General features: G+C 36.5%; 1 protein-coding gene across 2 annotated transcripts in view; it reads left to right on the top strand.

The window, feature by feature from the left end:
• The window catches only part of ZFAND3 (zinc finger AN1-type containing 3), a 134889-nt gene that overhangs the window by 75259 nt on the left and 40159 nt on the right, over positions 1 to 19471 (top strand). For both annotated transcript variants that reach the window (XM_059467670.1, XM_059467671.1), the window contains exon 4: positions 12359 to 12538. In XM_059467670.1, coding sequence (XP_059323653.1) covers positions 12359 to 12538 — 180 coding nt within the window. The remainder of the gene's footprint in view (positions 1 to 12358; positions 12539 to 19471) is intronic.

Genomic DNA, 19471 nt, shown 5'->3' with positions numbered 1-19471 from the left:
AAACATGCATTAGCTTAGAGTTTAGTTCTAGGAAAAGAAAAATGCAAATATTGGGCTGTGGATTGATTTAATTACCTGAAATCCCTTCATTTTACTTCTGCTTTCAGTTGAGCTGCCACTTTTATTTGCTGTGAATGTTAATGTACTAATGTTTACAGAAACCTTGGACAACTAATAGAAAAGCAGATGTTTCCTGATGTTGTCTTCCAGAATATCTAGTGCAGCCTATTTTTTATTTGAATAAATATATGAAACATCTTGTGTGTTTAACCAGTTTCTAGAGATAACCCAAGCCCATACTATGAATAAAATTAATGGTTCCATTGCTCCTGTTTCATGTAGAAAAAAATTTCTTTCATTTTTACCTGTTCTAAATATATATTTTGTTGAAGCTTATTTTATTTTTAGGCATTAAAATATATCTGGTTTTATATATGTCACTATGGTCCTAGTGTATGATAAAGAGAATAAAATCTATACTTCAGAACTGTAACTTCTGAAGTTGTTTGCCTCCAGTATTTTAATGCACAGACAATTAGGCAGGATTGAAATGTTACCTTACAGCATTTTAGATGAGGACAAACACTGGAACATCAATCACAGAGCATTACAAGTTAGATTTGCTGTCACTGTTTCCAAGCCAAATCTATTGAATGGGTAAGTGCTTTGCTCCCCTTTTTTTCATAGATACATTTCTGTTTCTCCAGCAAGATTAGATTTAACATTGGATAATGTCCTGATAAAAGTTATCACCTAGTGTTCATATATTGAAGAACTTGCAGACTTTAATTAGAAATAGTCAATGCAATGGATGACAGATTTCTGCTCCTGAAGACTGGCATTTGGTGTATCCTGTATTTGAAGTGATACAGGAAATCCTTGTTTTCTGTTTTTCATCTGCATTTCTATTTACTGGTTTGAGTGTTGCATGTATTCCCTGTTCAGTTCTGTAGGAAACATACAACCCTTCAACCCTTGTTTTTTTTTTTCCCCTCGGACAGGGGATTTTTTTTTATTACTTAGGCAGAACAGGAGAAACTGTAAAGCAAGATGGCAGGGTTGTGAGATTAATTTTTTTTCCATGCATAGTTGAGTTTCTCACTGTATTCAGTAGAAATGGGTATTTCAAGAGAGCCATTTAGGCACTGTATATTGTAGCTGGTTTTTTGCTAGTGTTGGCACTCTGAATGTTTTTTGTTTTTCCAGAGATGTCTGCCTCAGTCATCTCAAACTTCTATCAAAATTAAATTCTTACAGTTAGACATTGTTGGTACCACTCCTTGTCTCTTAGAAAACTACATTACTGGTTGTTCCCACAGATTTATACAGCAGAATTTACCAAAGATGAAATGACATCAGTTGCTTCTGCAACTATATCTCTTTTTCTACTATTTAATTTAAAATTTATCATTCAAGTTTGATAATGTGCTGCACAGCAAGGTGGTGCCACTTCGCTTTTTTTTTCCCTTTTCTTTTTCTTCTTTTTTTTTTTTTCCCTCCCTTCTTACTGAAGAAAAGTAGATGTAGTTTGTGTTTTGGAAAAAAAAATCTGTAATGGTCCCCAGTCATATGGAAGATGAGCGTTTCTGCTGTCTTTGTTTTATGTGTCAGAAAGAGGATCAAGGGCAAGGTTTTTGTTGATTGTTTGAGATGAAAAGGATGGATTTAGTTACCAAGTTGCTTCTGTTAAATAATCAAATTCGCCATAGCAGTGCTTATTCTAAAATTGATATACATAAAAAGAGACTCTTCAAAAGTGTTTTTACAGAAATAAGGAAACGCTTTTTTTCTGCTGCAGATGATTAGAATAGAAATCAATGCAGGGAAAGAAGGTTTTGGAAAATGCAGCCTAATAGAACACCTCCCTCTGGTGGTAGATATTACAGTTCAGTCTGCTCGGTCACACCGTGACTGGAACCTTCATGGTGGGAATGCCACTGCTGCTGAAGGGCTAGGAGGGCTTTTTAAAAGGATAATGGAATTGCATTCATAGTCTCCTCCCCTCTGGGTATGGTGGGGGAGATTTAGGCTGCTTGACCCCCTTCACTCTGAATTTGTCAGGTAATCCATACTTTCTTCTCCTCCCATCTTGCTGCTGGGATTTGTTGCATTTTGCCATTTGTGCTGGGCTGTAGGAATAGGCTCTGTGGATGTTGGTGCTTTAAGCAGGTAATCAAAACAGTATGCACGAAACAGCTCATAGCTTCTAGCAATCATTTGGCTCGTTCTGAAAATTTAATTAATCTCTTAGTTTATTCATATTTAGCTGCTTGGTCTTAATTCCACATGCCAGTCCTCAGTTAGTTTCCAAAGTAATATCTATATAATTACTTGTACTTGAAACACAATTAGCCACCTTAACTGGAGGAGAAGGGTTGCTGTTAACAGTTTATCTTGTAGGGTATTAATGCCAAGAAATATATTACTTCAACGATTTTTTTTTTTTAATCAGCTGAACAGGGATGGGTTCAATCCATCAATCAGGCATCTGAGCTCCCAAAAAGGCTGTAGAATTGTTATTTCTAGCTCTGTTTAGGCATAACAAGAATGCTTTAAAATGCTTCTTGAAGGCATATTATAGTTCCTTGCTTTTCATGCCCATTATGCTTCAGAAAGTTTAGCAAACGAGCAGAGTGTGTGAGAATAACATTTTTGATCCTTCTTTTCCTTTCTGTTTAGGAAGCATTATTTTTCGTGTTGTTCTTTCACAGCATAGTGAAACCTGCTCCTATTCCCCCCATCCAGGCTGAACACTCAAAACGCTTTTAGCTTTGTTTTGTATGTCATTAATAGAAGAACCTGGGAAACCTTGTAAATCTTCTCCAAGGCTCCAGTTGAAAAGCATAAAATCTGGGACATTTTCATGAGTAGGAGTCCTTATTCCATGACTATGACACTGTTAAACTCAGAGAAACAAAACTTTAGACATGGAGGACTGGCTACAGAAGCCCATTTTTATGTGCAGGATCCCAGCGTTACCAGCATTTAATCAATGCATTGTTCAAGGTCAGCACATCACTGCTCTGATTTGCTTTAGTGCTACTTAGACTCCCCTTTAAGGGATTTCACACCTATTGAGCCATCTAGCAACCCTTTGCAAGCCAGAGCTCTGGAAGCACCACTGGTGAAAGGTTTTTTTCCATATCTGCATTAACTTGGAAGTGATAGCACAGGAAGTCAGATCACATCAGATGACAAATCACAGATATGAGAAGCAAAAGGATTGTTTTCTTCTTACACCTCTTTTATTGTACTTTGTCTTAATATGGAAATACAGACATAGACAAGAGTGGGTGTTTTAGGCGATTTCAGCAATGATTCTCCAGCACTGACAAGCAGAAGGATGATTTCATCATTAAAAGAGATGCTTTAAGCTCTCATGTCTTTGTTAATTAAAAATAAGGTGAATTGAGGAGAAGTGTATTTATCTGTGTTTTTCACTGAGGGGACAGGAATGCAGCATTCTGAGGAGAGCAGTTTTTCTATTCCTTTTCCTTCTTGACACTTCTCTGGTTTCTTTGCATTAAAAGAAGCATCAATATCAAAATTGTTAGCATTTGTAAGGAAAAAAATACTTAAAAATCCATGAACTTCAGATATTAACTCGATAGATTACTTTTTTGTAATAAATTTTGTACCAGTTTCAAATGTTGAGATGTGTTCCAGATTTTTTTCTTTGGGACCAATTTGCTAATAATGAAAATTATTGTTGTCTTTGACTTATATTCAATACTTCTAATGCCTTCTTCTAAAAGACTATTTTAATAAGAGATAAATAAAACATTTATTAATTCAAAACTTCGTCATGTTTTGTTGCTCACAGAGAGGCCCAAGCAGTGTTTATTTTATGTAGGCATTCGATGTCTGTGTCTGATACTTTAGTTCCTAAAGGACTGGAAAATAAATATTTATATTTAAACTTCACTGAGAATAAGCATGGTATGCTTAAGTACGGGCTTGGTTTCTGAGCCATGGTGTTCCATAGTCAAAATTTAATGTAACATGGTGGTTTGTGGCAACCACAACTAGGGAGAGTTTTTAGTGTTTGAGCTTTGGGATTTATAAACCTAAGTTACCTTTTCTTTTCTTTGTCCCTGAGCTCTTGCCTTTTTTTGTTGGATGGTTGGTTGTTTTTTGATTTGTTTTTTTGTTGTTGTTGCTGGCAGGTTGAACGCTACTCTCCGGCATTTCTGTTATAGAATGTGGTGGAGGAGACAGTAAGTGGGAGACTACAGCTACTCCCTTAAGCTTCTGGGCTCCTTGCATAGTTAATAAACTCTGGAGCTTGGAGCCAAGGCAGCAGGGGGTAGATGAGATTTCAGTGAGTGTTCTCACTAGTATGATTGAACAGTTTTCTTCATATTATTGTGGATTATTGAAGTTACCAATGAGATTGGTGTCATATAAACTCTAACCATTGCAAAGTTGTTGCCCCAACTACTGAGGACTGTCAGACTGGGAGTTTCCTCTCCAGGCTTTCCTGTAGCTAGTTTGTATGAAAGGCAGATGTGTATTACAAAAAGCATCAGATTGCAGTAAGATTAAGAAGAGTAGGAAGATTACCGCTTATACTTCATTATTCTTTGCTTTGGTGGTAAAACCTAAAGAGTGGGAAAATACTAAATCTTCCTTACATACACACATTTCAGTGTTTGGTTGATTCTGGGAAAATGAGGCCAGGAAATGGGAGTGCCTGCTCTCCTTTTTCTTCCAGAACAGCCTCTGGGCTGTTCAGAGGAAAAGAATCTGATAAATAAGCAGTTCTGGGAGATGTTTTGAGAGTTTCAGTATTGGTAGTTATTAAGATGCCCTAACTCATGGGTGAGGAAACTGATGAGTGGTTTACTGCTACGCAAGGTTTAATCTGCTGCAGAGGCCTTTGGTCCCTTGTGAAAAATCCTGTCAATTTATGACATAGTGAAGCATTTGGGAATGCTTGAACCATAAATGTGACTATTATTGACAGAAAATGAGGCAAATGTACATGTTAATTGGAATCACATAAATTAGACTGGAGGAATTAATTAAAAAAATAATAGACATGTGTCTTGAAATTGGAAGGTTCTCTCTAGATATTGGAAAGGGCATGGTAAGGTCACTTGAAAGATAGCTCCAGTATAAGAAAAGCTAATTGAAACATTTCTTTTATTAAAATAATAGTTCTTATGTGTCCAGAATAAAGATGAGTTGTAATTAAATTCTGTCAGTTAACAATCCCATTTTCAAGATCTCTCATTTATAATAAACGCACCTTGAAAAGTTCACTTCATAAGTTTGTTTCACAGGACTCGCTGCTTTTGCAAAGTGCTTGGATTATGGGTTCATGGGTCAGTTTCCTCCACCAGAACAAATGCTTCTCCCCCTTTAGGTGCATAAGTTTTGATGTCTCATCACTCTGAATTTAGTTCAAACTTGTACATTTACTAATCCCTTTGCTTCATGAAGGGATAGTAATAAGGAATTCTAGTGACAAACATACTGAAATTTAGGGGAATAATAGAGGTGCAGTTTTTAGGGGTTGTGTGCTGCCCTTAATCAGTTTTATGCTTGCTTTTTTGAGCATTTTCTAGAGTTGTCTGTTGTAAAATGTCCACGTCACACATTTTCCAAGTTGTTTTTGAGAGCAAATTATACAGATCACAGCTGCTTAGATGTTTTCCCTAGGTAGTTTTTAAAAATTTTCCCATGTTTAATTCTGTTATATCTCTGCTGTATTACCCTCAGATCATGTTAAATGTTTGTTCTTTTTGCGTGCCAGATGGGTCTTCAAATGGTTGCAGGATTTTACTTTTCCTGGCTATTAAGTAATGGAGTTGCTTGTCTTGTTTCTTGGAGTTGGTAAAATTGTTGAGATTGCCATCTTTAGCAAATGAGCATTGTAGGAGTCCTTGGCAAGCTGCCCACTCAGTTGGTCTCTTACTAGTCCACTCTAGTATATGCTCTTCCTAATGAATACCCACTCCATGTGTCATTGAAAAATAAAACATTTCTTGCAGTCATGATGGAGTGGTTTCTTTGTCTTCCTCAGTTATATTTCATGCTTTACCCTTGCACTGGTCTATTACCAATATCCTTTGATACAGATTCAAGAATCTGTAGAATGTCAGTTAGTTGGGTATTAAATTATCTTCACGTCCAAGTTTTACCAGATGCAGGTGCTGTATAAGCCAGCCCCTCACTAGTTTTAGGTTTTGCAATGCAATAGTACCTTCAAGTAGAGCTTTTTCACTCTATGTACTCTATAATAAATTAAAGTATGAATGCTAACTGTGGATCTTAGGGGTTCTCTAACAGGAAATTTAAAGTGGATTGTTAAAATAGGAGTTTGCTCTTCATGGCTTCAGCACTTTGGATCCTGTAAAAGTCAATAATATTTATTCTTTTTATGTTGGTGAGTTTTCTCGAGTAATGACATTTTAGTTGGAATAACGTAAGCCTAATACTTTATGTAAGAATGGGAAATGTGACACCAGGGTACAGAAGTTTTCAGTGACCTTGTTCCTGTACTGAAATAGCTACAGTAAGCAAATTGTCATTATCAGGCAGAGCAAGGAGTATTTGTTCTGTGGGGTAGCCATTCTCAGGGGATACTTTGTAGATGATAATGAAATTCCTATTTCATCAATTTAGGATTTCACAACTGCTTTGAAAATTATGGGATCATATGCTGTAAAAATGACAATTTTTTTCATGTCTGTTTTGCAGTGTGTATAAGCCCTGCTAATACAGTTGCTGTAGATCCTTTTGTACAAAACTGCATTTTCCTTCCTTAAAAACATGTCTGCATATATAATAATGACCTGGATCTTAAGTTGAAGGTCATCTCTAACAATGTTATGCTTGTTGTCTCAATAGTCTTTGCTTATTTGCTATTCATGAATTTTCTTGCTAAATAATAGGCAAAATCTGGTAGTCAAATCTAGAGGTTCGTGTAACTTTGGGGAAGAATCATTTTATTGAGCCAAGGAAAATAAGGTTTATTATGGAATGTCATATTTAAGCAGGGAATGTCTTTTTGGAGAGAAAACCAGGTCAAAACACATCATCATCAGACTTCCTCCCACCCATCAAAAACCCAACCAACCAAAACAAACAAAAACTCTACAACAAAACCCCCACCAAGCTAAATCCCCAAAATATTGATACATTGCATGAGATTTACAAATAAGGCAGTGTTGTATACCTTGGTCCTTATTCCTGAGTGATAAATACATGTAATTGCAGCTGTGTTGTCTCAGTCTTTTCCACCCTTGCAGATGCATCTTTTTTATTTTGCCTTTGTAATACTTCTCTGCTTATTTGAAAAGACAATGAAATGCTTATGAAAAACTCTATGTATGCAATATGCAAAGCTCAGTGTTATTTGAAATGTATTAATAATGTGTTGCAATTTTTAAAAGTATAGCAATCATAGAGGATAACTTAGCATAAAGACCTCATTTCAGTTTTTCTTCATGAAGAAAAGCTGAAAAAAGATAAAATGTATTTATGAATAAAACCCCTAAGAGGCTGAATAGCTTTCCTGTATCATACATGCTCATAACTCTTAATAAGGTTGTTTTACAGAAAATCACCTTTCTAGTATTTTTACTGTTTAATTCTTTTAGTAGTTTGTACTGTGAAAACTGTGAGATCTGCTGATAGTTCATATAAGAATATACTGCAATTGTAATTTTGTACTTTGCAGTCTAATATATTTATATATTTATAAATATAATTTACTATAATTAATACATACCTCTGATACCTTTTTATGACTTTGTTTGTCACCTCTTTATGCAAATGCTTGTCGGTATTCTATGGTGCATTCCCCTAATAGCCAGATATCTGTGTTTATTCTCCAAGTGGGCTAATGCATCTTTCTGTCTGCATGTTATTTAAAAAGAAAAAAGCTAAAACTTCTCTTTCCAAGTGTAGTTTTATTGCCAGACCTTTATTGGAGCTCTAGATTACATTCAGTGTGTACTGAAAGTGAAGGTTTTATCCATCCCACCTTATTTTATTATGCAAAAAGTAGCTATGTATGAATGACACTTGAAATGCCTTCAGTAAGCTACGAACCAGAGAAGTTAGTAAAGAGTTCTCAATAGGTAAATAAAATCTTTGGGTCTTTCAGTACTATTCCCTGGCCATATGTGAATAGTTTCTCTGTTCTCAGTTCTGTGAACAGACACATGAAGAAAGAAAAAAAAAGGCCATAATTTAAAGATTTCACAGTAGCAGTTTCAATGTCATAACATTCCTATGGAGTACTCTCAGAACTTTTAATTTTGGAACTGTTTTCTGAGAAGAATACTGTAAGTCTGTTGTGTACATTGGGATACTAATGGACTGGAGACATTTGATGTTATACCAACACCTTAATTTATGCTCTGTAAAAGAACAAGTTGCTCTGGGAATAAAAAACATGCAGATTGTGCATTTACTGCAGTGTAAGAAGCTAACACTCTCCAAATAACTTTTTTGCTAGCTCACATTGCTAAGTTATGGGGACTGTAGGATTGAAGAGTAAGGAAGTGTAATATTTTCTCTCAGTTAAAATAATTACTTTAAAGACTGATTTTCTTCCCTTAGCAAGCTGTTTACTCTGACATCTCTTTCATCACATATTTGAATGAACTTATTCTTTTTAATACAACATCTGTTTTAGGTCAGAGAATAGGAATTGTTTGTAACTTAGACTCTCAATATAACCCAAAAGGAGATTTTTGGAGATGGCATGATTTCTTATGCCACAGCAGTAGTGCAAATGAAGAAACAATCGGGCTTAGTGTTAAGTCATTTCATGTGGTACTTTGACATGCCTGTCTTTTTTAGAAGAAACCTTTGTGATATGCTGATAATGTTCTTACTTACCATTGCCTTAAGTTTTAACTGACTGTAATCACAGAAGTTACCAAAAGCTGTGAAGGGTCATTTCCTGCTTAGTCACAGAGCCCTTAGTTAAGCAAAAGTCCAGAACTCAAGATTTTCTTCAGTATTTTGTTGGATATTGATGGCTAAAGAAGGCTACATACTGAAATTTGGACTGTCTGATTTCCTGTGTCACAGAATCAAGTATTTTAGGGGCGGAAGTGGTTGGATGTCCTAAATATTTCAGTGGGTGAAATGAACATGCTGGGAAGATGGGCTCTCGCAGGTTGCTCGCCATAACCTGGTAACAGTAACTGGACAACTGAGCTGGAAGGTTGTGCAGAAAGTGTGATTTTGTGTGACAACTCCAATTTTATGGGCTAGAATCAGAAACTGTAAAGGCAACAGCTTTCATTCTTAATGTTATCTTATTAATAAAAATGGGCAAAAAGATTGTCCTGCAAAAGAACGTCTTACCTGAAGTCTGGAAACAAATGCAGCTTCTTGCCTTCTTTAGTCTAAGCTATTAGAATTCATTGTATCTATAGAATATGAAGTGATTGAATCATGTCTGTCTGTTCACATAGTTGTTGTTTGCAAAGAAATACTAAGCAATAAAAGAAAAATAACACTCTTAGTATTAATATCCAGTGCACGAGAGCTCTGAGATACTCTGCTCTTGCTCAACTATTTGAGATACTGGCTGTGTAACCCCTGAACTCAACAAAGCAAAAGGATTTTGGAGCTTGAAGCAGCTGACAGCTTCTTATTCTTAGCAGCTTTTCTACCAAGCAGTAATAGTTTATTGACAGTATTTCATGCAGTATTTATTGATAGATCTTTCCCTCTACTATTTCTTCATGTTTGCAGGAAAGAGCAAATTGTCATGTGTTATTTTGATGTTGACTCCACCATATTGTTAACAACAGGATACTTCGCAGTTTAACATAAAAACCCCACCACAGCCACCCTAAAAGCCCTAAAACTGAAACCCACTAAACCTGAAGGCAGTGGAGAAAGGGAGACAATGTTGAGAGGAAAAAGAAAACATCTTTTTTAACAAATGGAGGAGTCTTGAGTTAAAAACTGCAAAGATGCATTTTGTTAACTAGGAATGGGCAGTACTGGTTTCATGGACTTTGAGTCACCCTTGTGCGTTTTGGCACAGATTTTGCTAGTATAGTGAAAGTCTCAGGAAAAATTAAAAAAAAAAAATTAAATTAAAGTATTTCTCATGCCTTTCCAATTAAATAGGAACTTCTGTAGATTGTGATTAATGTCTTGCCAACTCTTGTTCTGGTTTGTCCTTGTTGAGATTATTAGGTGAGGTCATTGTTGTGTCAATAGAATTGCATTCTGATTTTAATCAGAATAAAGCTTACCTTTCAAAACTTGCCAGGGTCTTGCCTGTATCATGTGTGTATTTTTGTTTTATTTGTTAAGCAGTTAAGGCTTAACTGGATTTATTCAGGCTGAGCTCTACTGGAAATACTGCCAACTTTTATGGTGCTTGCAGGAAGAGCAAGGTGATCTGCAGTTTATTTGTGTTAATGAGAGTCCTGGTTTACAGAAACCAAATGCCCCCCAATACATGGATGAAATTGAAAGGGAAGCTTCAGTTACAGTTCTTGTGTTTGGGGTGCTTGGGATCATCAGTCTTAAGGCTTTTCTAAAGTACTGTTGTCTGTAATGAAGGAGGGGCTAAAACGAGGGCAGGAGGTGTTCTTGTGTTCCACTCAACTGAGCAGGCTAAAACTTTTTTGAAAGTTAATTGATTTGCAGTCTGAGTAAAAGTTAGTTCTGAACAGGTCATGGGTTAAGGGAGGCAAAGAGCATTTCACTGCTGTGGTGGATTTTGCTGCAGCAGCTCTGAGCTGTTAAAATTGCTGCAGCTGCCTGATCGTGGCTGGTGCAGAAAAGTGTCTGAAGCCTTCTTGATTGCACAAACACACAAATAAAATCCAGAAGCCAAATTTGGGTTAGACTTTGTTGATACCTAGTGAGGCCTGAGTAGAACATCTTCCTGAGTCCTGTAACTCATCCCTGACAAAAAGCTTCCCATTGGTTTTTCAGAGCTGTATTTTGGAGGTGGATAATCTCCTGTCTGCCACCTTCTCCCTCCTTCTCCTCATCCTCCCCCTCCTCCTCCCTGGCTTTGAGTTTGCTCCTCCCCTATCTGGACTTCTGGCTGACTCTTCCCCAGCAGAAGTTAAGGCTTAATTTCTGACAAATCACTTAAATCCTAAATCAGCATTCAGGGGCTGTTTGATTGTAGTGCTTCCCAATCCCAGTGAGTCATGTTGGCAACCTGTGTTTCTAACACATCATCATCTGCAAATGTTTATAGACTGTTCTGTTTTCTTCTCTGTCATGCCATAATAATGAGCAACTAAATATTGATTTATTTATGTATTTATGTATTGAATAAATTCTACCCTTGTATGTAATTTTAAAAAAATGTACTTAGATACCAAGTGGTGGTGCACTTCAGCTGTCTTTTTACAAGGAAGACATGAGAGAGCTAGATGCTAAGCAAACCAAAATTCACTTGGTTGGCACGTGTGCTTCCCAGAGGCAGTGTGCCAGACTGAAATCCAGTTGTGTAGCTGGTAGACTAATGCTATAATCAATCATATATCAGGACTGTAGATGTGGGAAGAAGCTTTCAGTGAGGAATTTGCACTTGAAAATATTTCCCCTCAAACCTGAATCTGGTTTGGAGGCAATGTAAGCTGGAGGGTGGCATTTGGCAAACACATGGGATTTGGACTATGGGGGCAGTTTGGAGACAAGTGTGACTTGGCATTTGCTGATAAAAAAAGAAAACTTTGAAGCCAAATTGTTTGTACACATCTTCAGTGTATTTTAGTGATTTACCTTCCATGCCTAACTCTCTGCTCTTAGATCAGTGGGTAGCTTTTAGTGCCAGTGTTGGAGTAAGTGAAGGAAGGAGGAAACACCCCAAACTTCCACCCACTTCCTCCCACACATTCCACCCCAAATACCCATAAGCCAGTGATGCAGAGGCAATCCTCACCAGCTCTCCCTGCTGACCTGGCACTGTAGATGTCTACACTGACTTTGCCAAAACTGTTTCTGATGGGATTTTGTATAATAGCAGTGAAAAGTGTAACATTCCCATAGTGCTGTATTACATGCCTTGGTTCTTCCCTCACTGGATGTCTGCTCCCGTTATATTTCTGTAGGTGCTTTGTGTAAACCCTTTTAAAAATGATACTGTGTGCTGTGGTAAGCTTTGAATGCTCTTGGATGGCTGGGGAAACAAGACCTTTGTGGAATTCTGAAAATGTTTTTTCTCCAACAAATAACTTTTAAGTTATTTTAAATCTGAAGGAACAACTCAAAGGCCGCTGTTTGTGTTTATCAAAGTGATGATACCTCTGGCAGTGTTTTGAGCTTATTTTTATTACAGGGGGGTTTTTGCATAAAATTTGATGATTAGACTGAGCAAGTGTGGTGACATATGAAATCTTGGTTTTGCTAGATTTCCAGAAGAAACAGCCAGACGATGACTCTACTCCCAGCACAAGCAACAGCCAGTCAGATTTGTTCTCTGGGGAAACGAACAGTGACAACAGCAATACCTCTCTAACCACGCAGGCCGCTAACTCCAACCAGCAACTTTTGACAGAACTGAATGTAACTTCACCCAGCAAAGAGGAATGTAAGTGCACGAGTCCTAGGTGAAAGCAAAGGAGGCATAAACTTTTTTACTCAGGTTTATGTTTCACTGATTTCCTGTGGAAGTTATTGCCCTGGCTTTTGGGGTGAGGGGGAAGGTTAGAGGCTATTCACAAAATAGACATTGATGGCTATAACTGAAGAACAAATAGGAGTTTTTAACTAACTTCACATTTGATGTATTGTATTTTATATATATGTAAGCTATTTGATGCATGGGAAAGAATTTAATTGTGAGAAACTCCTCACATTAGTGGTAAATTTATATGTATATTGTAGCATCAACACCAGTATCTTATGAAATTTGACTTTTAAACAGGTTGGGTTTTAATTGCTGTAGTTGCACAGAACATTGAATGTAATGTGTGTTTGTCTAGATTGCTACTTGCATATAAATATAACTTGTTTTGTGTGGTAATTTATCTTTTCTTTCATGACCTATCTTTTGTCTTTATTGAACTATCAGGCAAAAATTCTCCCTGAAGGTAAGTTAGAATGCTTAGCAAACACAGTGAGATAAAATTTACTTTTAAATTATTCTAAACCTCTGTATAAAGTTCATCTTGCATCTAATATATTGAATTGTAAAATCTGCATTCTACAACCTAAGCTCCAGTGTGTAATTTGTAGCTTCATTTTTCTCCAGTAGTAGATTTATTTTAGAAGGTGCTGTATGGAGAGAAACCCCCTTGAGCTGAGATTATGTTAGGTTGTGGCTAGTGAACACATCTACACATTGCAAGAATATGCTTGTTTTTCAGTAGGGAATTTGCAAGAGCTACACTGGTTCGTGAGCATTTAGGCAACTGCTGGAAATAGCAATGTTGATAAAGCACTGGGACTAACCCATCTTGCTTTCAGTTGTGTTAACTAATTGCTTAGCATGGTTCTGCTGAGTTGCCCAAGTATTTATTCTGTGTACAGGTATGAATAGTTTTTAATTATGCAAGTTGGCTGTGGACAAAGTATTGGACTAATTAAAGTAAAATTTTTAAACTGTGATGATGTTATCTCTCTTGTATTGTGAGAAATACAAGTGCTCTAATGTGGAGCACTTGTCATAAGACTAAACTTGCCGTGTAACTCTTGTCTCTGCTTTGTGTACACAGTTGCTGCTGACCACCCTTCCATCTCTTCCTTCTGTTCAGTGCTTCTTCAGGGGAAACCTGTACCCTGCTGTAAAAACAAGTCCTTAAAACAAGCTTCCTGGGGAATTCAGGAAAGCACATTATGCTCCAGCAACACCTTTGGGCCTTCACAGTGCAGGGGACTTGGAGCACCTCGCTCACGTATTAGCCAGTGTCACAGGGGGCTTCTGTAGTGCTTACTGTGTCAGCTTTCCTGAAAACTTGTTCAGGTAGAAATGAAATTGTGTTACAACAAAGTGTTGCTGTTGTGCCTGAGAAAGATTTGGTTAAGTGGGAAGGTGATTGCAGGAATGGGAAAGAAATTAAATGATGTCCTTCATTGTGAATTGCTGTGAGCTTGTGAGCATACACTGAACGTGATGGATATTAGGCAGCACAGCCTGCAGAGCATTGGAAAATATTGCCTATTAAAAAAACTCTCTTTTTGACTTCCTGCTGGGATGTTTTTAAGTGAAATACAGTGGAGAGATTTATTTACAGCTCTGCCTTCTCTCACATCCTCACTACTTCTTTAATGAAGCGTAATATCATTTATCAGAAATAATTATGTACAGATGGAGATTTTCTGATGGATAATGACCTCATTGTGCAAGGTTCTTTCCTGTAATGAAGAATGCCCAGACTTAAATGTCTTGTGGATTTTAGTTTGAGGTTATCTTTTTCTGTGCAATATTTATTTATTTTGCAGCATATTCTGTAAAGTATGCACTGCTCTTAGTACAGCTGTGTTCTTCAAAGACTGATACTTCTCACTGTGTGTGATGGCATACAGCTGTGTTCTGTTCTGAATAGAATTGTGGTAATTCACCAGAAATCATTGTATGGAATCACTGTGGTAATCCTTATCCAAGTGTGGGAAAATTGATCTAATTGGGAAGGATCCTCATATTTCATTCCCCTCACCTCTCTTTCGTTTCAAGATTTTGAGGAGAGTCTTGCATCAAGGCATTTGCCACAGTACTTGAGTCCACAGGGTAAACAGAGGGGACAAAATGACTTGCAGCAAGTCATTTAGGTAATTAAAGTCATTTATGTTACAACAACTGAAGAAAACCATAGCAATCACGTGTTCATACTCTGTATCAGAAAAAGTGAAAGGGTTTTTGTACTTGTTTTTAAATAGTTATTTCTTTTTTATCACAGAATGAATTATATAAGAGAAAATTTCCTTGAACTATATTTTTCAGGAGTTCAGTTTGGCAGTGTGCAAGCATTTGTGTGGGTTTTTGCATTCCTGAGTGTCTTACATATGCAACCAGGTTGTAGTGACTTTCCATCTCCCACCAGCCTCAGTTCTGAAGAATTACCTACCACAATGGCTGCTGTGCCTTCTAGTATCTCTCCCCCTTACAGGTGAAAGGTAGTTCTCAGTATTATATTTACAGTCAACAAAAATGAGATAAAAATTTATACCCAGTAGTTCTCAATGTTATAACAGTCAACAAAAATGTGTTAAAAAATTATACACAGAGACAGTGACACAACTTCAGTAATTTTTTGCCCTCCTTCACATGTGTTTGATCTTTTATGAAATATTACTAATCAGTGATTTTTTTAAAAAATTCTGTTGAAATTGGTGAGGGGGGAATTGTATGGAATTCTTTTTTTTCCCCCTTCAGGTATACTTCTTGAGTTGCCTGTTTCTTTCCAAAACTTTCAGGTCTCCAGTTGCAGTAAATTTTCTGAAATAAACTTGCAGACAAAGAGTAATATTGATATCGGTATAGCTGTAGTTAGTTTAGAGCTGCATGGATTTTACTGATCCATTTCTTAACAGGTAGTTAAATCAGTCTAACTTTTGTTCTATTGCTGCTTTATGTGCAAATAAGTTTAATCTGTTCACATTTTTCCTTCCATGTCCTCCTTTCATTTAGGAGCTCCTAATGGTAGTTATTTTAGCATCAGTCACTATATCAGCCAGTTCCTCTGTCAAAAATTTCCTTTTCATACTGGGTGGGCAAGGTTTTTGATTATTTTTAGCAGAGAGGAAAAAATGGATTTGACAATGGCCCTCACTTCTCTGTCCTTACCTTCAGCCCCCAACATTCTTTAAAAAAAAAGGCAGCTTATTAAGCAAGGTTCTATGTATTTTGGTAGAGAAAAGGTCACACTGCACATAGAATAATTTTGCTTAGTTTCAGGCCTTCAATGCTTTCTTTGGGGCTGTCACATCATTTTTCTGTCACTGTATGAGCAGAGCTAAAGCTGGTTCTGTGCGGGTTTGAAATTACTGTGTTGTTATGTGACAGGAGAAATGTCAATGTGAAGAACACTGACTGTGGCAGCTTGATCAGATTTGGTATTTCAGTAGTTTTTAGCTTCAGCTGACAGGATTTTATTTTAATTATGTGCTTAACTTTTCTTGGCCTTCTTGAATAGCAAGAACTACACTTGAAAAAGGACAAAAGGAATATCTGCTGTTTCTAAAAGAGTTAAATGCTTTTCATTCCTGTGTTGAAGAATTTATAAGAAGATAAACAAAGACCATTACTGCTGTGAATGTCAGAAAATACACTGGAGATTTCAGCCCAGAAAGATGGTGATGATCACTGACCACACCTTACCTCTCTGTGGGCTGAGTTTTAGATGCCCAAATACAAAGGTATTTCATGACTGGATGTCTCTAAATTTTGGTTAGTTGCTGTATACCCTTCAGAACTCGAGCCATTGCACATCAAAATGAAAACACCTTTGTCTTGAACATTTAAATTTGCAAGATAAGGTTAGGAAAATGCTTTATAACATCTTTATTTTATTAAGCATTTGTGGGTTGTGGAAGCACTGAAATACCCCCAATGATGGAGTAATATTAGTGAAGTTAATGTACATTAAGTGTACTAGTCCTAGACAAAGATGCAGTAGGCTTCTATAAGAGATATCTGGCAGAAAGGTGAGAGATTGTTTTTCCTACTGCACCTATTGGATGTTTATATTCTGAATTTTATTGCTTGCTGAAGCATGACTGTGTAAAAAGCCACATAGGCTATAGCACTCAAAAAGTAATGGTATTTTTTCTCTTTGGAATAAAATAAAAATATATGTCATTTTTTTCAACATAACTTTGTGAAAAATGGATAAACAAGTGCATTCTTTCTTTGCTCCTTTCTTGCTGAATGGCCTTTTCTCTGACACTATGCAAAAGGTTTCTACCAATTTATTACAACTTCACAGTTTTTGTATTTTGCCTGGGTTTGTGAGTAGAGTTCTAGATGACAGCTTTTCTGTGTATACTCTGAAAATACTTCATATTTTGAGTTATTATGATGGCATCCTTAACTTCAATTTGTGCTTTTTAAGGAGAGTGATTTTTAAAATGACAGTTGTTCTTGGATGTTATTCATTGCATACTTTTTTAAATGACCTGACTGTGAGAATTTAGCTGCTTATTGCAATAGGAGTCAGTTTTGTTCTTCCTGTCTTCATTTGTTTTGAGTTTTTTCCTTTTTTTTTCTGGGGTGTAGGGGCTGTGCTTTTGTTTTGTTTTGGGTTTGGGTTTTGTTTTTTGTTTCCTAATTCAGTTAGTGGAGAGCTTTGTTCTCTGGCTCATCTCTGACTGAAGGTTACGTGCATACCCACTTTTGGAACTAGTAAATGTATGAACAGACCAAGCTAGCTGCCTGTTTTTGTCTTGCTTGTCACACATGGTTGTAGAAAGTAATTTGCTTTGTTGCTAACCTGATTTATTCTCAATAATACCAGTTTTTATGTTTTTCTCTGATTCAAAAGAATGCAGTAACTGGCAAAACTGTGCTGGGCTACAGTGAAGCCTTTGTGACCCATGTGACCCAGTATTAAATTAAACCTATAGCCAAACATAACTGAGAAATCTGCAACTTGGGTGATGGTGAATAATTCTAATTTTCTTTATCAACTCACAAGACTGTCATGTGTTTTCTCATTGTAGTCAATTTTGTGTCTTGTATCAAAGCAAGAGTAGACACATCTCTAATATAAGAAATGCACCTGTCTGGTTTTTGATGTTATAGGCATCTTTGGGTTTCTATGCCACAGAACAAGAACTAGCTATTTTCTCAGGCTTTTGCTTTTATTAAATTAGATAAAAGTAAAAGTTGTTTTACATTGTCTGGGATTTTTTTATTTTTAGCCTTGCTTTCATTAGAACCTATTTACAAATAGTCTTTTTGTACTGTTTTTAATGTTAAAATTAACTACATTATTAAATTTGGTTATCATTGAATCTGATTTTTTAAAATATTTGTCACAAAATGCATATATTTCAATAGCAATGCAAGTACTTTTCTTATGGGAATTTGTAAGAATGCTATCAAATGTATAACCATATTGAGTTGTGGGCTATTTCTTTTGAGAAGTGCCACCAGTATTAGGTGCCAGTACAGGACATAAAGGCAGTTAGAAATTTGAATAAGTGTCATCATCATCTTTTCTTTGGTGAAGATATTTCTGTAAGTTTCCATCTATTCCATGCAGTCTCAGTTTCATATAAAGAAAATATCTGTGTTTTCTGACAAGCAAAGGTCTGGCACAAAGATTTATTAAATGAGCACATCTTTCCACGTCTGTGGCATGATAATTTTGAAACATAATGAAGACCAGGGATGTTATACCACTGCTAATTGTTCCTTCTGATTTATAGTCACTTCACATGCAGAGCAGACTGTGTATCCTAGGGTCCTGTTTATTAGCGTGAAAGGACCCCATGGAACACAAAACAGAAACACAGTCACATTGGAAAAATGTGGGTTAGAGCTGCACAGCTATTGAGGTTAAATGAAATTGTTTATAAAAATGTTATTTAACTGCTGGTTTCAAAAGCACTTTTTACAGTTCAACTTACACCTACAGAATAGGAGAATATAGCATCTGTTACTGAGGAAAAACAGATTACCCAGTGAGACAATAGTAAAGGAGAAGGTGGAATCCGAATCCTGTCTCCCTTTACTTCATTATAGTTGTTAAATTTACCATCAATTCAGCAACAAAGCAGTACAGGTTTCATTTCCTTACTCAAAAGCTTCATGCAGAAAAAAATCCACAAAAGTACTTAAAGGCTGATTTGTAAAATTAGATTTTAGAAAAAAACATTTTAATGTGATATAATCCTCTTATCTGTGTAGTAATGACATCACTTAGATGATCATGCATCTTGCCCATTCTGCAGCAAATAAGCAGTTCTTAAGTGTTATAAAATTCTTCTGCCTTTTTTCTTTAAAGATAGGATAGCTTGATTGTGCAGACTAAACTTATATATTTATGTTTCCTTTTGTTTATGTATTGGTGTTCCTAATCAATGACTGTCCTTATACTCAGTTGTGTAGATTAATTAGATTAAATCTCTCCCAGTTCAGGAAATGTACAACTAGGTTACTGATTTGGACAGGTTTTCCGAGGTGGGTTCTTTCCTGTATTGCAAATAGGCATGAAATTGTTCCTGTCCTGGCTAGAACACTGCTGTCCAAGGAAATTCAGCTCTTAATTATTACCTTCTGCCAGCCTGTTGTATTCAAGGGGTCAGTGTGGCTTATCTGGAGGAGCCATCACAGTACCAAAAGCTCTAAGAGAGGTTCCTCTGTCCTTACATTGCCCTGATCAAATGTTACTGAGATTCAGTATTTTTCATGTTTGTTCATTGTCTGGCTTGCAGGTTTTGTGGCATCTGAAATTGTTTCAATGTATTACTGTAATTTAAACTTTTTACTCATGTGTTAACTTAGTTTTGCTCCATTCTGCATCTGTTTCTCTGCACAATGTGCTTCTGAGTGCCCTTCAAACCCATGTAATGGTGTCCT

The sequence above is a fragment of the Ammospiza nelsoni genome, chromosome 3, assembly GCF_027579445.1.
Source record: "Ammospiza nelsoni isolate bAmmNel1 chromosome 3, bAmmNel1.pri, whole genome shotgun sequence".
Taxonomy (NCBI): Eukaryota; Metazoa; Chordata; class Aves; order Passeriformes; family Passerellidae; genus Ammospiza; species Ammospiza nelsoni.
Note: the sequence above shows the minus strand (reverse complement) of the source record. Positions and strands in the feature narration are given on the sequence as shown.